At 50.6% G+C, this 23230-nt stretch overlaps 2 protein-coding genes and 1 long non-coding RNA gene across 3 annotated transcripts; 1 reads left to right on the top strand and 2 right to left on the bottom strand.

The window, feature by feature from the left end:
• Nucleotides 1–5561: 5561 nt before the first annotated feature.
• Nucleotides 5562–9234, bottom strand: LOC127344418 (coronatine-insensitive protein homolog 1a). The gene is made up of 3 exons (XM_051370681.2): nucleotides 8587–9234; nucleotides 6759–7233; nucleotides 5562–6674 (listed from the first exon to the last, which is right to left on the bottom strand). The coding sequence occupies exons 1-3, from the start codon at nucleotides 9096–9098 to the stop codon at nucleotides 5868–5870; spliced, it is 1794 nt and encodes a 597-aa protein (XP_051226641.1). The 5' UTR covers nucleotides 9099–9234; the 3' UTR covers nucleotides 5562–5867.
• A 6746-nt stretch (nucleotides 9235–15980) lies between these two features.
• On the bottom strand, nucleotides 15981–16656 carry LOC139838602 (uncharacterized). The gene is made up of 2 exons (XR_011756043.1): nucleotides 16397–16656; nucleotides 15981–16197 (listed from the first exon to the last, which is right to left on the bottom strand). It is a non-coding gene; the product is annotated as an uncharacterized lncRNA (long non-coding RNA).
• A 76-nt stretch (nucleotides 16657–16732) lies between these two features.
• Nucleotides 16733–17826, top strand: LOC127344419 (uncharacterized). Its single transcript, XM_051370682.1, has 2 exons — nucleotides 16733–17181; nucleotides 17264–17826. Exons 1-2 carry the CDS (start codon nucleotides 16846–16848, stop codon nucleotides 17708–17710), a joined length of 783 nt encoding a protein of 260 aa, XP_051226642.1. The 5' UTR covers nucleotides 16733–16845; the 3' UTR covers nucleotides 17711–17826.
• The last annotated feature ends 5404 nt before the right edge of the window (nucleotides 17827–23230 follow it).

Raw genomic sequence — 23230 nt, 5'->3', positions numbered from 1 at the left:
GTACCCAACCAGTGGTTGGCATCCAGCTAGCCCTAACAAATTCATTGAAATGATCATCACTGAATCACAGTTCACATCATTTATCCATCTAATCAAGCAAGGATAAACAGATAAATGAAACAGACAAGCAATTGATGCACCAAGGTCTTGCAAATGATCAAATAGATCATGGCAGGCATCAATTGATGCTTAAGCAAGCAACAACACACATCAGGCCAAGCCTGTGTGATGCATACACAGCATAGAGTGAGCCCAGAGAGTCACAGAAAGGAACACAAATAGCTAACTATCAAGCATATGATGATCAGATGATCATCAGAGCTTGCTAGCTCTTGCTACAGATTGCCATAGCCTAGTACCACAACAGGAATTAACCAGCTACTGAAGAAATCCAACCAAGTCATAACTGAATAATTAGATAACTGAATTAATGACTTTATAATTGTATCCAGAAGCACATCAAAGGCTTGATGAACCAAAGGATCATAATACACAAGAAAAGCACATATCAATTCATCACTGAATCACACTGATAAGCCAACAGTAATGCTCACTTGAGCATAATCATGAATTTGAACACAATAAATTAGCCAGAGGCACTGGCACTTGCAAATATGCAAGGATTAATCACAACAATCAAGCCAGGGGCAAGAACCCAGGGCCAAACATGATTATCCAAATCCAGAACAACAAATTTGGAGCAACATGGCAAGCCATGAGCATCACAATGGCTCATGAGCAAGTATGGAGGCGGCACGGAAGAAGAACGAGCATGAATATGAGCATAGGCTTAGCAAGACAAGCATTAGCTAGAGCAGAGAGCCGTATGCACAGCACAGCAGCATAAGCATCAAGGCAGCAGCAGAGCAACATACGCACACACAGCGAGCTAAGCGCAGCAGAGCAGCAGCAACAGCATGGCAGACCTCCACAAGGAGGAAAGCCATGGCCAGAGCACATAGAAGAGAAGGAAGAACAAGCACAGAGGGTAATAGAGAGGCGGCGCATGTACCTGGAGCGAGCAGACGGCAGGCGTGGCCGTGGCGGCCACGGCGGCGTGCGCCGAAGGCACGGCGGCACTGGCCGTGCCATGCCAGGCCCGACTAGCGCCGCAGCGCTCCGCATCACGGCGGCGAAGGCCCGGCGGCGCCATCACGCCTGAGGCGCCGGTGAGCTCCGCACCACCGTGCGGACAAACGAGAGGGGAATCAGCGAAGGGGCGGCTAAGAACCAGATCGATGCCGTGGATCTGGTGCGCCGTCGCGTGGCGGTGCAGATGCACCCATGGCGAGGGCCATGGCGGCCGGGGATCGCCGGAATCGGCCGGCGACGATGCGGGCGACGCAGGTCGCCAGAGCGAGATTGGGGATTAGGGTTAGGTCGAAGCGACGCGAGGTGGTGGGCGAGTGAGCGACCGCTCGGGTCGGTTGGACCCGAGCTGGTTTAGCCCAACCCACTGGGCCACCCTGACAGGTGGGCCCAGGGGCAAAAAGGACTTTTCACAATTCAATAAAAACATGAAATTTTGAAATTCAATAGAAAATTATTAAAAGCTCTTAAAAATAACTTAAAAATATGAAAAAGGATCAGCATAAAATTCTCTATTTAAATAAAATATCAAAGAGAATTTTTGAAGACAATTAAGAATAAGTCCTATTTTAAGGATTTAAATAATGATTTAAATCACACATATTATTTTCAATAATAAAAATAAGTCCATTAATGTATTTGGACTTTAAAAAACACCTTGACAACATTTCAAGGTTGTATTTTACTTTAAATCAAGTATCCTCAAATTATTCTTAGTATCAACCTCTTACATGAAATAATAACGACATCGGAAGGGGGGAACAAACCCTAAAACTGGAATCATGCATAACTGCTTTTTAACCATTGCCCTTATCGGACAATGATGCTATTTTTCAGAGACAGAGGACAAGGGTCAGTCCACACCTTCCAACTGCAAAACTTTGCAGTGTTCAGGCAAGTTCATCACTTGCTCATGTCATTTGTGTATTTCTATCAAATTACTTGCAAAGTACTATGGTTATCACTATTGCATAAAAACCAAAACCACTACTTTCATAACTATGAATATGACTATGTGGTGGGCAATGGAACCATGGATTGTGTTGATATGGTGGAGGTTCCATTGCAAGGGTTTATATCCATCTAGGATTAAACAACAAATGTCGCCAGTGATTCTTGTGCCGTAGTAACCGTGTTAACCATAAGATCTGAAATGGGACGGACTAGTCAATCGTATTTCCACCTCTTGTACATCAACGGATGCGCTTACCGTAGCAGTTGTATCTTGCGGAGCAACTTGTGGGTGGGGAACCCATTCTAAGTCCCCACGGTTATGCTGTGCATACCGTAGCGGTTGCGGCTTGCGGAACAACTTGAGGGTGGGGATCCCACTCTAATTCCCCACGGTAATGTGGTCTATGATGGGTTGCGACTACGGCGAAGGAGTTTGGTTCGATCCCAGACTGTTGTCGTGGTCGGGGTCCGTCCTTAAATGGTGTAAGTGGACCGACGAGGACCCAGGGTCGGGGTTTGCAACAAAGGGTGGGTGTGCGAGGTAGCGGAGGAATATGATTGGCTATGACCTTATACCGGGCCTCACACCGAAGGAAGTGTGGACGGGAAAGCTGCCCCGGTTGGCACCAAGGTTAAGATCTCTTATGGGTAAAGCAACACACCTCTGCAGAGTGTAAAGAACTGTGACCTGTCACTCCCTGTTCCGGGATAAGGAACTGCGAACGCGGCCGGAAAGGAGCTCCATGAAGTTCTAGTAAACCGGTGAAGGCTGACGGACATAGCTCTTGGAAATAAAAGCAATCACTTGAAGAAATGTTTATCAAAACTTGCATTGGTATTAGACTTTCTGGTCTAATATCGTAGCTAGTGCATTAAACACCTCTTATCTATAATGAACTTGTTGAGTACGCTCGTACTCATCCCAATCTTAAATCCCTTGCTTAGATTGTCTGAATCGTCTGGAGGAGGACTACGACAACAATGAAGGAGCCGAGATCATCGGCTATGAAGAACCAGACCTCTCTGGAGGTATCGAAGGCGTAGACTATCTCATAGTCTACGGAACCGGGGAGGCTTCCGGAGGAGATCAAGCCTAGAACATCAAGTAATAGTAGTAGCCGAGCAGCCCGAACTCTTAGTATTTAGCTGCTCGAGAGAATAAATGTACAACTTAATGAGACATCTATATTGTAAGCTAAGTTGGGTTCGCCTCGAACCCAGGAGTACTCCTCTTAGGACCCAAGAGGAGCTCCGAGACGATATATGTATGATTATTGTAATATTAAATGAATGAGTTATGGACCTGCTATGTTCTGTTGTACTACTCTGAGGGATGTAATATTTGCGGAATGGTACTTCGTGAATGTTATATCAACGACTGGCATACTACAACATGCAGTGGTATGCAGGGTCACCACAAAGATCTACACATTAGTGGCTCTGATACCAATGTTATATGTGCTAGATCGACTAGTGTAGATCATTGCCGGGCAGGAGAGGGACTGCGAGCATTTACCTTGTCACTTGGAGGAGGACGAACCCGTCGACGTTGACATGGTGACGGCGGCGGATAGGTGAGGGAGTGGTGGCGGCGGAGCTTCCCGTCGGCACTGCACTAACCCTAATCGGTGGGTCGTCTGGTGGGGCGAGTGGCAGCTCAGGGCAACCTCGTACCGAGTGCCACTGGCCCCCACCACTCTATATAGTGCAGGCGATAGGGGCCCACCAACCAGCGAACGGTTGGGCGCCCCCGATCAGGGCGCGGACGAGGTCAAGGGGTCGTGCCAGAGCCGTTGGGCTCTGGTGCGGTGGAGATCAATCCTAACACAACAGTGTCACACAGATATCCATCGGGAAAGCGAGAAGCTGCGAGCGGCTGCTGGCCGGCAACCACAAGTGCTGCAGGGGCGCCGAGCGCCAAGGCAGGAGCCGTCGAAGGCATGGAGGCGGCTGAGGGTGAGGCGGCTGCCCCTGGTGGGAAGGTTCAGCCAGGTCATATACTTCAGTTAAGCCATCAAGGATACTATGATGAAAATGGGCCATGGAAGTTTTAAAGTTCGAGAAGGGGCCAAAAATAGTTAAAAGTTTGAAAAGAGCCCATTTAGATCAAAGACCTCGCTCATATGTACTCAACTACGGTACATTTTCTGAACAAGCCGACAGAAAACATCACTCTCTTCACTTGCCAATTCAGTGGCTGGCCTCGAATCTACGCATTTTGTTTTCTAGCCTACCTACTCACCACCAAACAGGTGGGTTTTATACTCGTACATTCTTGTCCGTCTGTTAAGCTGACCACGCAACCTTGTCGCCTTCCTCACGACGTAGCACTAATCACCGGGGCGATCGGCCACTTGTTCATCCGCCTGCTAGCCACCGAGAGGGCGAGAGGTCCGAGACCAGGTACTCATAACCCAGTCCACGTCGGAAAATCCAGATGCTAAGCGGCTATTTATTTCGCTATCGGTGGCCGTCCTATTCCCAGGCCGTGTTGATAGGCCATGGAAGAAATGCAGCCATTCTTAGTTGCACCTTCTCTTCTCAGTTGTCAACGACAAGGAGAGCACAGAGCAGCGGGCTCAAAGTTTAAGCACATGCATAATCAGTAAGGATGTGTTCGTTTTTGGGACAAGGTGGAATGGAATGGAATGGTTCCATTCCATCCCATCCCATCCCATCCCATCCCATCCCATCTCATCCATCCTCCTGTTTGGTTGATCTGAGAAAGCATAGAATGGAATCAAATGTAATTAATCTAAACATGTAAATAATTAGCCTAATTTAGAGGGATTAGCAATAATTGGCCTAATTTAGGCTTCGTCTCCACCATGGCCTGGATGAGGGGGACCTCGCCGGCCGCCGCGCCGCTGGCTCCCACCGTCCTGGCCGCGAGCACGGAGGGCCGCCCTTCTCCTCCCCGTCCGCGCCTGCCCTGGTCCGTCGGCGTTGCTCGCCTGCGCTGCTCCATCCGCGGCCGCGCTGCTCCATCCGTCGGCGTTGCTCCGTCCGCCGCCGGCGTTGCTCCGTCCGCCGCGCTGCTCCGTCCACCGGCGTTGCTCGCCCGGCGCGGCCGCGCCGCTCCGTCCGCCTCGGGCCGGTCGAGGGGAGAGAGGGGAGGCCGCCTCCGCGCCATGCTCGTTCGCGGCCGCCCTGCTCCATCCGCCTCCGCGCCATGCTCGTGCTCCGTCCGCCTTGTTCCGGTCGAGAGAGAGGGGAGGTCGAGGGGAGAGCGATACGCGGGGAAGACACGATTAGCCCGATGACGGAGCCCGTTCCACTTCGTTCGACCGATTCGGCCGGACGGCCTCGTTCCGGATCTACAACGAATATTCGCTTTTGAGGAACGCGTTGGTTCCGTTCCATCCCATAACCGAACACAGGAATCGCCCTGAGGAACGACTTGATTCCATTCTGTTTCATCCGGTTCTGAAACCGAACAGACCCTAAAGCCATATATCATGATTTGAGAGACATGGGATGGAGCACACCTCTCATCAAGGATCAAAGCACAGAGCAGCTTAGTAAACACACCTTTGTGGCCTTCCAGGATTACATATTTACATAGTGTAGCACGAAGTGGCAAGTTCAAACGCTCGAAGCACAGAGCAACTTAGTTTACATACACATTCCCAGGATTACATAGTGGTACAAAGTAACAACAGCAACTTATTGCAATACACCTCAGCTACAGCAGCACTATACTATCTTATTACGGCACAAAACAGCTAGAGTAGCTAAAATTATCTATATCCGTACAAATTACCATACTGGACAAGGTTGTTACCCAAGGGAACATAAGGTACACAACTTGGATGTATTTACAATCATGCAGCTGGATGCAATGGGGTCACCCAATCAGGGCAGTCCGACCTCTGTCCAGCAAGGGAGCGGTAGGCAAGAACCTGGGCTTGAGCATCCACACACGGTTCTCGATCAACTGCCATGCGTAGCATGCTCTCCGGACTGGGAGGCGTAAACTCGATGTTCCAGAAGGGCCTCGCCATGTGGAGGAGCTCGAGGCCTGTTGCAGAGGCTTTATAGCCTTGCACCCAAATGTACCTCAGTGAGGGCATCTGGAGCACAGCGAGGGACAGAGCTCGCTCGCTGAAGCAGCAGCTCCTCAGTTCAAGCTTACGCAGGTTGGTGCACCCTATTGCAAACCGAATCAATCCGAGATCAGATTCACCAACATTGCCCAGCAGCATGTACTGGATATTTCCACTGTACTGCCCGATGTATTCAAGGCCCGTGTCTGAGAGACCTCCAGGTCTCAGGTAGAAAGCAAATCTCCGGAGCTTGGTGCAGCTCCTTAACAGAGCACGGACACCATTGTCAAGTGGCAGATCAGTTACCTGCTTTTGTCTGTCAAGTAGGACAAGCCGGAAGTCATAGAGATTTTGGCAGAAAGTCCCAATAGATTCCAGAGCCCCATTTGTGATATCAGATACATAGGCAGCTATGTACTCCAGATCACGGCAACCAACAGCTACAGCTGTCAGACCTAACTGAGAAACTCCTTGCTCTTCTTCTAGACCAGGATCATCGTCCCCCCGCTCAATTCGAAGTCTTCGTAGCTTCTTGCATGTATCACCAACAACCTGCAGCCCTCTGTCTCCTATTACATTCCTCACCTGTAGACAGAACCTACTGTCAATAAAATGAGAGTACCACAAATTTCACACACCCAAAATACAGCAGTATATGAGAAACATTACCTCAAGAACAAATAGGTTCGGACATTTTGAGATAAGCTGGCAATGATCCTCGGTGGTGAGAAAAGTGTACTGCAAGTCCAGTTTCTTAAGTGAAGCAGAAAATGGAAAGATAACAGGCATCTCATTTGTCCCCATGTACGTAAGCCCCAAGAAGCATACTCTTGGTGGAAACTTGACCTTTTCATACTTTGTGAGCTCTCCTACCTCATAGAACGCCCCTCCAGCAAAATCTTCCAATGCATTGGCTGCTTTGAAAAAACCAACCAGATCTGAAAGATCACACTCACTCATCTTCAAAGAGAGTAATGATTTGCAGTTCTTTGCTAGAAGCTCCAGATCAGCCGGCGCCACTTTGAGCTCAGTCATGTAGAAGTTCAGTGTCACCAGAACAGAATTGTTGGCAGCAAGTTCATGAAGCCATTCACCACCTTTATCAGTTATCGAGCATTCTTCGAGAAATAAAGTTCTCAAGGATCTGCCAAGATAATTTAGAATAACATGTTAATGCAGTGATAGCTCGCAATCATAACAGTGATGATAATGGAATCGCTGTGAAATAATGTATAACCACACACAAATGACTTGCTACGAACAAAGGGAGAAGGGAAAGTAAGAAGCGATATATGACCAGAGCAGTCGAAAAGTGGACTGATGATGAACCAGGAAATACGTGCAAACCTAATGAACATGTGCCCATGTTATGTCCTCTTTCATTAATAGTATTAGTAGGAGAGGGCAGCAAAAACCATAAAAAACCAAGCCAGTTTGTTTTATCAATTCATGGTTGCATTATGAGGCATTTCCAGCCATATAAGAGCATGCTGCACATCAATTCTGCCTAACCCATTACTTCCTTTGTATAGTGCTAAAATTTAGTCGCCCACCTCCAAATGTGAACTTGACAAGCTTAAACGTTGAAAATAGATCTGTATGTTCTGCACACATCATACTTGCATTCTAGGGGAAAATAATTTCCCTGACACAGCTACATAGTTGCAGAATTGATTGGTCCGTGGGAAAGGCTTGTACCAGAAGAGAAGAATGAAGGAGAAGATGATGCTTGAAAGACATGACAGCATGACATAGTGCCACATTAATCTGATCATGATAGAACTGATTGAGTGATTGTTAACTGAAACCACCAGCTTGCAACTTGCCATCGGAGTTGCTCGATAGCACTCCTGGGGAAGATAGATCACCTGCCTGGTACAGCCTCGAAATATAGTTTTCTTAAACCGCTGACTTGGGTTGTGACTTTGGAGCTGCTTTGAATGGATAGCTACAAACTAGACTCTTCACACACAACCGGATCAGGCATATGTTAGGAGCAGAAGAGAGGTAAGCAATAGAATTGCACCAGATCTCCTAAATCTCCCACCGGCAGCCATCTTCATAAAACGATCGTATGTATTTTTTGGTAGAAAACTAGAAATGTCATGACAAATTGTGTGTGTGTGGAAGGCAACTTGACACCTCCCTGCCTCCGATGAACCTAGAAAGTGAGTGAGCGACACATGGCTGTGTATTTATAACAGTCCATGGTAGAAGAGAACAAATATCTAACTGTAGGAGCTGACACGTCGCTCGTCCTTATCCATTACTACTCGATTTGGCGAAACCAGCTAACACCGGTAATCGCTTCCACAGTTTCACCAGATCACCAATCCTGGTTCTTCTTGTAGCAGTAGGAAGATAAGGCAGAGCAGATGAACTGCCCAATTTACCAACTACGCATGCACGCATCAACATGCAAGAGGGAGAAAACAGGGGGGCACAGCACAGAGATGCAGCAGCACGAGAAGGCTCAGCGGTCGAGGAGAGTCCGTACCTGCATGAGCGAGCGACGAGGCGGAGCGCGTCGGTGGAGAATCCGGAGCACTTGTCGAGCCGGAGCTCCTGCAGCATATGCCCGCGCGCGCGCACGAGGGCCGCCACATCATCATCTGACACGGCCATGCGGCGCAGCTTGAGGGCCTTGAGGCAGTCGAGCGGGGCGGCGAGGGCGGCGACCCAGGGCGCGGCGTAGGCGCCCCAGTCGTCGGGGATGAGGCCGTACATGGCGGCGCGGGGCTTGCCCTTGAGCGCGAGCGACTCGAGGGCCGGGAAGCGCGCGAGGAGGCGGGCGGGGCGCGCGGCGTAGCAGAAGCCGACGGTGACGTGCTTGCGGGTGAGCGCGTCGATGCGGTGCCAGCGGCGGCAGACGAGCGAGGCGGCCGCGCGGTCGCGCGGGGCGTCGACGTGGGATAGGACGAGGTGCAGCATCTCGTCGGGGAGGTAGGAGGAGCTGTCGGAGCTGAGCGCGCGGGTGAGGCGGCGCGGCGACGGCACCTCCCCGCCCATCGGACGGGTCGGGGGCGGGTGCTAGTGCGGCGGGCGGCGGGGATCTGGGGGGAGTCCGGCGGGAGGAGGGAGCATGGAGATTCCTGGGGAGGCGGCTTTCCTTGTGTTCCGGTGTGGGCGAGGAGGGGAAGGGAATTATTGGAGGGATAGGAAGCAGAAGAGGGGCTTTTGGAGGAAGAGGAGGCAGCGAGCGTTTACTTGTTTTTAGCTGCGCGGTTCGTCCGGTGGTGCGGCGCCACGTAAGCCCCGCCGGTGGAGGCGACAAATGGCTTCGCCCACCGGGTACAACACACTACCCCTACCACTCTACTGCTCCTAGCTCACTAGCCTGTACCGCTCTACTCTGATGATGAGCCGGCTGCCGATCCTCATCTCCACGGATTACATGACTTTTTTTTTCTTTTCCAGAAAAGCATTTATTTGAATTTACTTGCGCCAGCGAATAGAGATGCAAGTAATAAAATCGGACGGACAAATGGAAGCCGAGCTACATATAGCACTTTATTTTAAAAAAATCAGAAATTATATTTTTAGTTTTGAAAAATCTAAAAAAAAGTTAAAATATGATTTCTGAATTTATAAATGTAAAAAACTACATTAGCTCCGCCTCCATTTGCAGCCTCCCGTCAAAATCCCACTTATATACTCCCTTGTTTCATATTAATTGCCACAGATTCTGATGGATCTACACATAAAATGTGTCTAGATACATGCAAATCAGCGATAACTAATATAAAAAAAAGATAGTAGCTCATTTAGAGATTTATTGGCCAAAATTTGGGCCAAATTTAAATTGTAAATCTTCAAACGAACTATAAGTCGGAATTTGACATAATCCCACTTGACACATTATCAGCCAAGGAAGCAGTCGTAGGAAATGGAGTAATCCGTAGTTTTTCCTCCAAAAAGAAAGTGCAAATCAATTGAAAAGATAGTGTGGTCACGGCAGCTGCTCATGTGGTCGTATATAGCGGCGAGTGGATTTTATACAACTAGTGGATAATCACCCTCGATCCTGTGCAAGATCGCGTTGCTGCATAGTTGCGTATAGTCTTGTGGACAGCATTATTGCGGGCTTGTGGCTGCCTGCCTGCCCATCTACCTTTATTTAGAGCATGTCTAACAGGCTCCGTATAACCCGCCCACCCCGTAAAATTCCGGCGACATACGGGGCAGGCGCGGTTTGGGCCGTCTAGCAGGCCCCGTATTCGGGCCGCCCCGTTTCGGCGGAATACGGGGCCCAGGAAATCGGCCCCGTCGCCCCGTACATATAGTGGGCGCAGGTGCGAGTGAGGGGTTAACCCCTCACTCGCAACCCTAGCTCCGCCGTGCGCCGCCGCCTCCTCATCCTGCTCCGGCGAGCAATTAGTCGCTCCCCCGCGCCGCATTCCACCCCAGATCCTGCATGGACTCCCGCCGCCGCAGTAGAGCCTCTCCGGCGAGCGGATCGAAGCGATCCCGCTCGCCGGACACCGTGGAGGAAGCCTGGCGGCTCAAGTGCAAGCTTTCCGCCGCCGGCAGCCGTCGCGCGGCCTGCAAGTACGCCGGCGCGCTGTACGTGCCGGAGCCGCTCCGGGAGTACGCCGCGGGTGGGCGGTGGTACGGCGGACCCGCCGCTCAAGCGATGAGCGGCGAAGCCTTCGAGAAGTGGCGCGCGCGATGGCGCGCGACCGCGCGGCGATGGCGGCATGGAGGGCGACCATCGGCGGCACTGCCGGCGGAGGAAGCGGAGGCGGCGAGGAGGAAGAGGAGGCGGCAGAGGAGGAGGCGGCCTTCGCCGTGCGGTGGCCGAATCCGAGGCGGATGCCGCCGAGAAAGCTCGGGCGGAGGCAGAGGAGCAGGCGGCGGCCATCGCCGCCGTCCAGGAGTTCGAGGCGCGGCAGGCGCGGGAGGCGCGGCAGGCGCAGGAGGAGGCGGCCTCCATCGCCTTCATCCCCTACGTCATCCTTGACGAGTAGACGTAGGTTGATCCGTAGTTAGATGTAGTATGATCCGTAGTATGATCGGAATGTATGTATGATCCGTAGTATGATCAATGAAGATGAACTTCCCGGGGTTTTTATTTTTGAAAATACGGGGCGAAATACGGGGTCTGCTAGACGGAATGGCTCGAAATGGAGCAGTTTTTCGATACGGGGCGAAATAAGAGAGTTATACGGGGCAGCGAAATACGGGGCCTGTTAGACATGCTCTTATACGGATGTACTCCTAGTCTTTTTCACTGGGCCACCAAATTGGCTCAAAATGGCATTACAAAATCGGATAAGACCGGTCTATTGCAAAGCTAGGATTAGCAGGGTGTACACGGAAAAGGCAGGGACATGTATAAAGAGACGGCAGTTGGTAGCATGATGTGTGCCAATACACTAGAACGCGGTTGCTTAATTGCTAACCATGCTTGCAAGGTGGCTCTTGTCTTGCCATGCTTTCGTGTCGAGAAATATATATGTGTGGATAATGAACAAGTATTTAATTAGGTTTCTTTACTCCCTCTGGGTTCTGCTGATTTTGTACTAAATCGGTGACGGTTAATATGCATTGAAGGGGGTACAAAAGGTGCCAATCGTGATTTCAACCATTTAAATTGGGTGAAGAAGAATACAAGAATAGTGTGAATACATGTGATCCACGACTGAGAAAGAAAGAAGAAACAATTGAAATTTCAACATGAGAATAGGGAGGAGAACCATAGGGGACTACACACACAAAAAGTAAGAAAGAAATATCGTCGACTCAACCAAATTGGAGGAGCTCTTCAACTTCCATCTTCATCTAACACGACAGAAGCGCCTTCAGCATTGATCGTCTATGTGTTGCCAAGCAACACCTCTCAAAGAAGAGGTGTTGTGTGGGAACATGATTATCCAATGTGTGCCGCATACTTGCTAACCCGGCTTTGGATCAAATCATGCCACAACTTGGTCGAACATTAGGACCAGTTCCAATCCTGAAATAGTAGCATACATAGAAAAAGTAGCAACAAATTTAATGTGTGAGCGTTCATAAATTGATCTAAACTGCGAACATTGTCGCGCAACAGCGAAAGAATCGGAGCATGAAGCGAGTGGCCAGAAGAGAAGAGTGGAAAGAGGCGAAGGAGCGATACCGAGAGAGACAAGCTTGTCCATGACCATGTGATGGCACACCATAGTTGGACATGTGATCAACTTGCCTAGCTTGATCTGGTAGAACAATTGCAATGTTCTAAACTAGAAGGGCGATTATAAAGCGCGGGAGAGGATGAGGATGAGGGTTATGCCTCCGTACAGGATAAGAAGCAGGGCGTCGGGCGGTAGACATGCTCGAAGAAGACGCTGGATGTCGACGGGAATGGTTAGGTGGCATGCCATGTCTATTTGTTCATTGGAATTCCTCATGACTTGTGTGCACTTAGTCGTGGTTTCGAAGTGAAGACAAATTCCTTTGGTTCCCAATAAGTAAAAAATAAATAAAGATTGTGCGAAATGAATTGACGTGAAATTACATGAAGTTCTTACTCCAAAGAAGAAGAAAAAAGAATGCCTTGATTCTGTTAGCTCTGCCAGATTCTAACATTATTTCGATTGATTCCAAACTGGAGTACTTTTCAAATCTCAGCCTATCAGCCTCCAAATCTAACCGAGAGAAAATAATGTCAGTTGAGCTAGCTAGGGCCAATGAAGGGCGAGGCAGTTGAGCTCGTGACTGCCCACCCAGACGGGTCGTGACGGCGACACCTGTTCGTAGCTGCATCCATCATCCTACGTACCGGAGAGGGCGAAGCCGAGATGCCTACTTCAATGAGGACGTTCGTACCGGCACCACCCCTATCAAAATCATGTTGCATCAGCATCGCGATAATTTAACAGCAAGAGCTCTAAATTAGTGGACAGTGGCCGGTACAGCCAGGGAGCATCACTGACTTTTCTGGGTTCCAAGATCTAAATATAATTGTGCTCGCAGAGGTTCATGTAATCTTATGAGAGTAGATTCTTCATCGAAGTTTTTTTTTACATGTGGCCACGGCTGGACAGACAAAGAGATCGCAGCAGCCAGCAGCACGTCCATCGAGACCTGCACAGGAGCTCAGATATGCTGTAAAAAATGGAGCTCCGATATTTACTGAATTTTATTCTCTTATTAGTGGTGACTAAGAAAAAGGGCGGTGACGCAATCTTTTCCCTGCGCGAATCTCGGAGCGGGAACAAAAATCTTGTGCAGTGCGCGGTGTGCCGGATCTCGACCGAGCGAATCCAGCGCACTTCTTCTCTGCACCGTCCACCTGGCGAGGTCCCCGCTACTGTCGCCGCAGACGGGCCCACATGTCGGATGTGTTTCGTCCACGCCCTCTGACATGTGGACCGGGCTCCGCTGTCCGTCAGAGAGCTCTGCCGAACGTACTGTAATGAATTTCGCGAGAGATACGGGTACCACACTGAGTAAATTCATGTACGGCCCCACGCAGCGAGCGAGACATTCGCATCTTCCATACTCCCATACTCCGAGACAATGGCCGCTACATAAATTCGGATTATCAGACGGTTTTTGCGTGAATTTAAAGGGATAATGATACTGGGATTTGGTCGCGGTCTTCATTCAGAAACATGCTCGAGGCGACCTGGTCTTGTGATTCGGAAGATAGAGGTGAATTTAAGGTTGTTGACAATGCGCGCGCAAGCGACACGCTTGCTTCTTCTCCCAGATGCGGCCTTCATGCAGTGTATTCCGCCTGGTAGCTTGTAATTGCGTGTTTAGCTACGAACTTTTTTTTTGCATTGCGGAAAGTCTACGCAGAGTTGCGCGTCCGTACTTCTCTTGTCCGTACTTGTAGACCTTCCCCAATGTTGACATTCTAGAACCACCATCGTCGAACAAGATAGTGACCTACAAGTGTCTTAGGCCCTCCAGTGGCCCGATGGGAACAAAATAGACAGAAAATGGGTAAAAGTTCAGACCAACCACTCGATGCATAGTGATCAGCTTGTTCGCTCCCTGCTGCTTTGGGCACGCCTAACGCGCTTCGACTCCACCGCCGCGTCAAGACCCACGCTGGAAATTGAAGGTCACCACTCAGCCGTCCTTTTTCAGATCATCGACAACGCTCATGTCGTCGTCCCATTGACAAATCAGCCAGGTATCACCAGTTCATCGGCAACTTCCACAAGACACCATGGGCAAAAAGGAGTTTCCATGGAAAAAGCCGAAGAAGAACGACGACGAGGCCAGGCCTCATTGACAAATCCGAAGAAGCCACACAAATGCGTGTGTAGCCGCATCCTTGTGCCACGGAGAAGCCACCAGACCCCAAGAGGAACCTCTTCTTTGGCGAGCCCGAGATGACGATGATAGGGACGACAACCTAGGATATCTCGCCCACATGGCCAAGGCGGACAAGGAGGAGGTAACTCTAGAATGGCTCCCAGTTGAGCTTGAGACATGGATGAAGAGAAGGAGGAGGCTCGCAATCCTAGTATCCCAATAGCAAACTTGGACGGATAAATGTACGACTAGTGTACCTCACACAGGGACCCGATTTTTTTTGGGGGAGGGGGGGGGGGGGGGCAAATACAGCCCACAGCCCCATTTTTTGTAACGAGCCCATTTGAACAAATGTTCTAGGTTCACAATTACCTTTATTCACAATTACGTTATTCACAATTACCTTACGTTCTAGGTCTAGTCAAAGTCAAATTTTGCCAATTTTGACTAAAAAATTAGGAAAAACTATTAATAGTTGAAATATAAAATTAGTAATGTACTATTAGAATCATCTTGAAATGTATTTTTATATTTATGGATTTTTGATAAATGGTTCATCAAACTTTACGAAACTTGACTTTGACTAATGTCAAAAGGCAAGGTAAATAAAAACCGGGGAAGTATCTACCAACGTGATTACCATAGAAGTGTCCGTGCCCAACTAGACATGGGAGAATTTTTTTTTTTTAAAAAAAAAAGAAAAAAAAAAAAGAAGAACAACTAGACATGGGAGATGCATGTGCTCGTCGACCGTTCCCTGGCAACGATGAGTAATGGGCTAGGTTTTCAAGTCCTTGGAGTATCGTGACCGCTCGAGTTTAGCAGAAGTATTCCATACCACGGCATCAAAATGTCATGTGACTTGCGCTCGCACTCCCGAGAGCAGTGCACATGTAGCACGGTTCCATTACCGTGGAACGGCGAAGCGATAAGATCGGTACGCGTGATGCAACTCGCACCGCTCCTGGGGAGGCAGATGACGAGACTTCGCAGATGAGGAACCGAATTAACTAACCCTGCCGTCCACGACTTGCAAGGCAGCCTGCAAGCAAGTTGCAGAAGATGTATGTGCGTTGCCGGGCGGCTCCATCGTCGACGACGACGCGGTCCGGAGTCCAGTGCAGGGGACAGCGACGCATGGAGCGACCCAAGAAAAACTGAAATCTTTTAGCGACGCAACAGGAGGATTTGGAGGTGTACCGAAAGTGTTTGCGATAAGATTAAGTAAGGGCCTAGTTGCAGCTTGAGCTGCCGGCATCTGCATGTTCCATTGCCTTGCGTCATTACTCCTGTTGGCAGATAGAGATAGGTATGGGCCAAAGGACGAGGGTCTCATGATCGTGCAGGCCATTTCTGCTCTTTCGAGTACCCAGCGGGTATGGTGTGTCAGACGGAAGGATCCTACTCAACTAGTCATGTGCACTCTGAGAATTTGCAAGGGGAAATAACTTCATGATGTGGTTTGTGCAGAGAGAAAGTGTCTGCATTTAGAACTGACAGCACCTTTTGCAGTTCTGAATTGCCCTTTCTATTGCAAACACACATCACTAAGCGCTGAGACCTTTTCTAGCCTAATAATTATGCGAGGATGGATGTGGAATAGCTGTAACAAGTGTGCAGAAGCCTCAAAGCTTAACAGACAGATTAACAAGAAGTATCAAGCGGCAGATCCCATTTCCATTTCACAGAAGATGAAGCAAAAGTGACAGACAAGTGTGTTCCTGCCAGTTAAACGACAAAATCACTTTCAGGACGACAAATACGAAAGGAAATCACGTCTTAGCTAAGTCAAATATTGAACTCCCACCCTCAAAAGAAATATAGTGAACTCCCAATGGCCACGGTACTTGTCGACAACCTGCTGGCCCAATTCTTTTGGCGGCTTCTCCGAGAGGCTGCCCTACCCCCAGCTTACTGGTGAAGCCGATGACAAAATTTTGTGAGGCTTCCAAATTAGTTTAGCCTCAGCTATTCTAGAAGTTTCGGAATATTTTAGAACCGGCTTCCCCAGGAAGCTAGGGGAGAACAGCTTCTCCGAGAAGCCGCCAAAAAAACTGAGCCTAATTCGCATCTGCAGACATGATCGCAGCCTTGTAGGGCGAATGATTCGCTGTAGGTGTCCATTCATTGTAGCCCGGCTCTATCTGTACCCAACAGAGGTAGACTCAGCCCAGCTAGCGCACTTATTTTGGCCCAGTTCATGATTGCACGGCAGCGGGTGGGGGTCTCTCTCCCTCCGTTGATTGCACGGTTTACTGCACAAAGCGCTACAGGTGCAATGGATAGGCACTGGTTGAGACAGTGGGGTCCCATTCCCAGGGAAAGTGGCATGGGTTGAAATGGACCTGAGTGAACACACGGCACGCAAGGGGCAACTTGGTCTTGTCACCTAGCTACAGCATGGATATCGTTCTCAGGCTCCGGCAACGAGGGGCGCAGAAACAAACCCCTGCACGATTACTCTGCAGACCAAAAGCAGCATACCAAAGATTACAGCAACCAAGAGGAGATGCTTACTCTTCACACCGTTCGGACATCCCTTCTTCCCTCGCCGCGAAGATCCTCGCGGCACCGCCAACACGCGCTTCCAAGCAGGAGAAGATCTTCCATCTGTGCCTGCAGCTCTGAAGATGCTGGATCGGACACTCCCCTACCGCACGGGGGAGATGGCCGTCAGCAGGAGGTGCTTGCCAAAATCGCCATGCTTCAGACGCAGAAGGTCCGGATCACAAACTTCTTGGACGAGCGGTCAGCTTACTTGACCAAGTTCACTAAGGATGCCGACAGCGAGTTCGATATGATTGGACAGAACGCCATGAAAGAGCTCGATCAAATTGGGGACCAGGTGAGCATCTCGTGCGATGGAAGGTTAAACAGCATGTTGCTTCTTCGATGTCTGACAAAGAATTGCATTTCTGATGTGGTAGATAATGGAGAGGCTGGACAGCAAGATGCAGGCCTACGAGGAGACAGCTGAAATGGAAAGGCAGGAGATAGAAATGAACGAGAGGGTGTTGGAAGACTTTGAAGATTGGATCGAGGTGGAGAAAAACGAAGGAATGTTCTTCAAAAGCCTTGGGAAGAAAAAGCCTAAGAACAAGGAGGAAATCAAGGTGAAGGCCAAGATCGAAGCGCAGAAGATCAGAGAGATTACAAAGGAGAGTGCAGGGTCGAAAGCTCGGATGAATATTTACCTTGCGCTGATGACGATACTCGGTCTTACAATTGCAAATGCTGTATTTGCAACACCTGAGGTGGAATGGAGGAAGGTTGCTGCTCTGGGTTTAATTTTCATTGGCCTGGTTACTCAGGTCATCTATGAGCAGGATATGTCACCACCAGAAGCTGAGAAGAAAGAAAAAAGAGATGAATAAAGATGCTGCACTCAGATTAAAAAAAAATCGTAGCAATAGACCTGTATCGGTATTTTCACTAGCGATGTAAACTGTATAAATCAGTAATATGAAAAGATATTGTGATTTAAGGTGTAGCTTGGCCTATAAACCACAGGTTTCTCAAACATGAGATCTGATGAACTCAAGCTGTCTTCAATCTTGCACCAAGGATATATTCCGTGTTTCGGCAATACAAGTTTCAAAGCCACAGCAATGTAACATCGTTAGAATGTTGATGCACCCAACCCATCATGGGTATGTTTTCTCGATTGCCTGGTTGCTCAGGTCATCCATCTATGAACAGGATATATCGGCACCAGAAGCAGAGGAAGAAAACGAAGAATGAAGACCCATATACTCAAGACTGTAAATTTTAAGTACCAGTGAAGTTCAACAAAAAACTAGCAATATAAAGTACATAAAATAATATGAATATTTATAGTTTTTCTAATAAAAGATACATTTGTGGTGTAGCTTGGCATATAAACCACAGGTTTCTCAAACCTAAGATCTGATAAACTCAAGCTGTCCTCACTGTTGCATCAGAGGTATGTTTCAGCACTTAACTTTTAAATGCCAAAACAATGTAACATCGTTACAATGTTGATGCACCCAACACACCATGGGTATGTTTTCATGATCTCCTGGTTGCTCAGGTCATCTATGTTAAATATCAGCGGAGTTCAAAAAAAAATTGCACTAGCAATATAAAGTACTCCCTCCGTCCAAACATAACTTGCTCAACTTTGTCTAAATACGGAAGTATATAGACGCATTTTAGTTATAGATACATCCGTCTCTAGAAAAGTTGAGCAAGTTATTTTGGGATAGAGGAGTACATAAAAATAATACTGTTATGTGGCTGCTAGGGTTTGGGAGGGAGAGAGAGGGCTGCGAGGGCGCGAGAAGGCCGGCCGGGGGCCGGGATTTCCTTCTTAATTCTTGCTTGATTAGATTGATACATCTCCTCTCCTTATATAGAGAGGTTTACTTGACTCCCAAGCAAGGCTTACTTGACCCCTAAGCAAACCATAAGACTAACGGGCCCAGGCCCATGACGTACTCTAACAAATACCCCCTCTGATCCAAACTACTTGTAGCATATTCAATGAACTTACAGAGATTTTACGCAACATTTTGCCTAAATCTGCAACAAATAATTTGGATCAGAGGGAGTATGAATATTTATATAGTTTTTATAATAGAAGATCCATTTGTGGTGTAGCTTGGCATATAAACCACAGGTTTCTCAAACCTAAGATCTGATAAGCTCAAGCTGTACTCACTTTTGCATCAGAGGTATGTTTCAGCACTTACAACTTTTAAATGCCAAAACAATGTAACATCGTTACAATGCTGATGCACCCAACACATCATGGGTATGCTTTCACAACCGCCTGGTTACTCAATTCATCTATGAACAGGATATATCGGTACCAGACGCAGAGAAAAAAAGAAGAATGGAGATCTGTATACTCAAGACTAGAAATTTGAAGCATCAGTGGAGTTCAATAAATATTTTCACTAGGAATTTAAAGTACAGAAAATTAATATGAATATTTATAGTTTTTATAATAGAAGATACATTTGTGGTGTAGCTTGGCATATAAACCACAGGTTTCTCAAACCTAAGATCTGATAAACTCAAGCTGTCCTCACTGTTGCATCAAAGGTATGTTTCAGCACTTACGACTTTTAAATGCCAAAACAGGGTTACAATCCAGATGCATTCTAAGAATTCATGTCACACAATGGTTCAAAGTGGGTAGAAAGGATATTGTCAAATAAAAGGTAGGCTTCAACAATGCATAATGAAGAAAATATACTCCCTCTGTCCCAAAATAACTTACTAAGCTTTTTCTAGATACGGATGTCTCTATAACTAAAAGGTATAGGTTTCAACAATGTATAATGAAGAAAATATACTCCCTCTGTCCCAAAATAACTTACTAAGCTTTTTCTAGATACGGATGTCTCTATAACTAAAATCTGTCTATATACTTCCGTATCTAGACAAAATTGAGCAAGATATTGGTAGAGACTAGGGTTCTACCGGGTTTAGGGCGGAGGTTGTAAGGGTGGAAGTGAGGGCGGAGAGGTTGGGAAGCTCGGCGCCGGCGGCTGGGCGCCGTCGCGGAGGAAGAAGGAGGCGGCTAGGGTTGGTGCGGCGGGGGCTAGGGTTCTCCCGTCTCCCTTCAGGAGACGAGACAGTAATGATACTGAATTATTGTCTGATTAATCTTGAAGGGATACAAGTGTTTATATAGGAGGACGGCCTCCTCGAAACCCTAATTTACTTGGGCTAAGCCCCTAATTTACTTGGGCTAAGCCCATAACTAGCCACTAGTGGGCTTCCTACGTGTATAGGTCAGACCGACCATAACATCTCTCCCCGCCTTCTCAAACAGCTCGTCCTCGAGCTGAACTTCTGGAAACTGCTGGCGGAGATCTTCAAGCTTCTCCCAAGTCGCCTCGTCCTCGGGCAGGCCGGTCCAATGCACCAAGACGTGCCAAACACCACGGCGCTGCTGGGCCTTCAACACGCGAGCCACACTCGTCGGGGCAGGCTCTAGACGCCCATCCGAAGTAGGTGGAAGAGCTGGTGGTGCAGAAGGAGGGTCGCCCTGGTAGGCCTTCAGGAGGCCGACGTTGAAGACGTCGTGGAGGCGCGAGCCTGCAGGCAACTCAAGGCGGTAGGCGAGCGTGCCGATGCGCTCCAGCACACGGAAAGGACCAGCGTAACGAGGTCCCAACTTGCGCCTGGAGCGTGGGTCCAAGGACTGGGTCGTCCGGTGAAGAAGGCGTAGCTGCACAATCGCCCACCGCGAACTCCGCCTCGCGATGGTGTGCATCATAGTATTTCCTGGCCAGCCGCCGAGCACGAAGAAGTCGGCCGGCGCGCCTCGGCCGATATCTCGTCGCGGGTGCGCAGCAGTCATCCGCCGTCTCGATGCACGGGCCGTGCCGGCCGTATAGGGAAGCATCGCCGGTGGTGGCCTCCGTAGACCACCTCAAAGGGAGTACCGTGCGGCGCGGAGTGGTAGGACGTGTTGTAGCAAGATTTCGGCCCACGCCCGCCTACCCACCCAAGCTCGTGGACGATCCCCGGTGATGCAGGCGCAGTACATGGCGATGATCTTGTTGACGACCTCGGGCGGCCGTCCGTCGAGGATGAAACGCCGTACTCATGCGGAGCTTCACGCCCGCCAACCCAAAAGGTCCCTCCGGACGTGACCCGTGAACACCTGGATCACGATCACCGGCGATGGAGGATGGAAACCCGTGGACGCGAACGATGCCGTCGAAGAAAGCGCGTGCCACGGACGCCGCCGGATAGGGATGGCCGAGGGCGATGAAGTGCGCGTACTTGGAGAAGCGGTCAACCACCGTGAGGATGACGGACTTGCCGCCAACCTTCGGCAGCCCCTCAATGAAGTCCATCGAGATGTCCGCCCACACTGGGACGGCACGTCCGATGGTCGTAGCAACTGCCGGACGGAGCGTCTCCGTCTTGTTCCGGCCGGCATGTGACACACGCCCGCACCCGATCTCGCACCAGGGCGCCATCCCCTGGAATGTAAAAATCAGCGCGGAGACGGTGCAGGTCTTCGGGCGCCCTCGTGACTGCGAGAATGCGCCAAGGACAAGGCCTGGTGGCGCGAGTCTCCATGATCCGGCACGAAGATGCGGCGGCCATGGAAGAGTAGTCCCTCGTCCGAGCGCCGGGCGCGGCCAGCTCGCCGTCGGCCGGCGCGCGCGGCTGCTGCGCATCCGCAGCCGTGGCGATAGCGCGGCGAACCTCGTCGATGAAGGCGAAAGATGGCCCGGAGTGGATGCGAGAGGGCTGCACCGGCTTGTGGGTGCGTCCGCGGCATCGTCAACGTCTCGGCGGGACAGGCGTCGGCGGCTGTGTTGAGGCGGCCGGGGCGGTACTCGACGGTGAAGTCGAAGCCGAAGAGCTTGGCGATCCACCGGTGTTGCGGCACGGTGGAAAGGCGGCGATCCGACAAGAACTTCAGTGTAGTGGTCCGTGCGCACACGGAATGTCCGGCCCCAAAGATACGCCCGCCGATGGCGCACCACTGGACCAGCCCGATCGGCTCGCGCTCATATGCGGCGAAGCTTGTGGTGGCGCGCGGCGAAGAAGCGGATCGAAGAAGGCGAGTGGACCCTCGCCCTGGTGAAGGACGGCGCCGAAGCCGATGCGGAGGCGTCGCAGTCCACCACGAACGGCTCGTCAAGTCCGGCATCGAAGAACGGGACCCGTCGTAAGTGCCCGGCCGCAGGCGGCGAAGGCCGTGGCCGCCTCCTCATCCCAGGAGAAAGCGTCGCGGCGGCGGCGCGTGAGGGTGCGGCGATGAGACCGAAGTCCTGGATGTAGCGCCGGTAGTATCCGGCGAGGCCCAAAAATCCGCGAAGAGCTCGTGGCGGCCCCAGGGCGTTGGCCGGGCGGCGGCAGCGGCGACCTTGTCCGCGTCCATCGCGACACCGTCGGCGGAGATGACGTGGCCCAAGTATGCGACGGAGGTCGTGCCAAACGAGCACTTCGAACGCTTGAGGTGAAGACGATGCGCTCGAAGCTCGTTGAAGATGATGGCCACGTGCTTGTAGGGTGCTCCGCCCGGGATGCGCGTAGATCAAAATATCATCAAAGAAAACAAGCACAAAGCGGCGTAAGTAGGGGCTGAGCACGTCGTTCATCGAGCACGGAAGGTCGCCGGCGCATTGGAGAGGCCGAATGGCATCACCAAAAACTCGTAGTGGCCATGGTGAGTGCGGAACGCCGTCTTGGCGATGTCGTCCGGGTGCATGCGCACACGATGATAGCCCGAGCGCAAGTCGAGCTTGGTGAAAAAGCGCGCGCCATGCGGCTCATCCAGAGCTCATCCACGACGGGGATGGGGAACTTGTCCTTGGACGTGACGGTGTTGAGGGCGCGGAAGTCGATGCGAAACGCCACGTGCCGTCGGTCTTGCGCACCGGGGAGCACGGGGGCGCAGAATGGTGACGTCGAGATCCGTATGATGCCCTGAGCTAGCATGACCGCCACCGGCGCTCGAGTTCGTCCTTACTGCGGTGGGGGTACCGGTGCGGCCGCATAGCTACGGGTGCCGTGTTCGGCGGCGGTGGATGCGGTGGTCACAGTGGTCGCGAGGGAGGGAGGCCCTGCGGCTCGTCGAAGAGGTCGCCGTCTTTGCTGCGATAGGGCGGCCGGGAGCGGATGCGCCTCGTCTAGCGCGGCGGCCATCGGGTGTAGGCTGCGGGGATGTGCCGGTGCTGCCCACGCCCGTCCGGTGAACACGGCGGCCGCCCTCGCGCCGAGAAGATGAGGGACAGCACGTCGAGGTCCCACGGGATGGGGCCTAAGGTGCTCGGGAAGTCGAGGCCGAGGATGAAGTCGTAGCAGCCCAAGTCGATGCCGACGCGATCGATGGAGAACGGCTCGTCGCCTACGAGCACGGGAACTGTCGCGCCACGCCCGGCACGTAAGACGATCCC

Source organism: Lolium perenne, chromosome 3, assembly GCF_019359855.2.
Source record: "Lolium perenne isolate Kyuss_39 chromosome 3, Kyuss_2.0, whole genome shotgun sequence".
NCBI lineage: Eukaryota > Viridiplantae > Streptophyta > Magnoliopsida > Poales > Poaceae > Lolium > Lolium perenne.
Note: the sequence above shows the minus strand (reverse complement) of the source record. Positions and strands in the feature narration are given on the sequence as shown.

Excerpts from the sequence above, each read along its gene's own strand:
- LOC127344418 (XM_051370681.2), bottom strand. The coding sequence starts at position 9,098 with ATGGGCGGGGAGGTGCCGTCGCCGCGCCGCCTCACCCGCGCGCTCAGC. Across the intron at positions 7,234-8,586 it reads CTCGTCGCTCGCTCATGCAG|ATCCTTGAGAACTTTATTTC; the intron begins GTACGGACTCTC and ends TTATCTTGGCAG. Across the intron at positions 6,675-6,758 it reads CGAACCTATTTGTTCTTGAG|GTGAGGAATGTAATAGGAGA; the intron begins GTAATGTTTCTC and ends TTCTGTCTACAG.
- LOC127344419 (XM_051370682.1), top strand. The coding sequence starts at position 16,846 with ATGCTTACTCTTCACACCGTTCGGACATCCCTTCTTCCCTCGCCGCGA. Across the intron at positions 17,182-17,263 it reads TCGATCAAATTGGGGACCAG|ATAATGGAGAGGCTGGACAG; the intron begins GTGAGCATCTCG and ends CTGATGTGGTAG.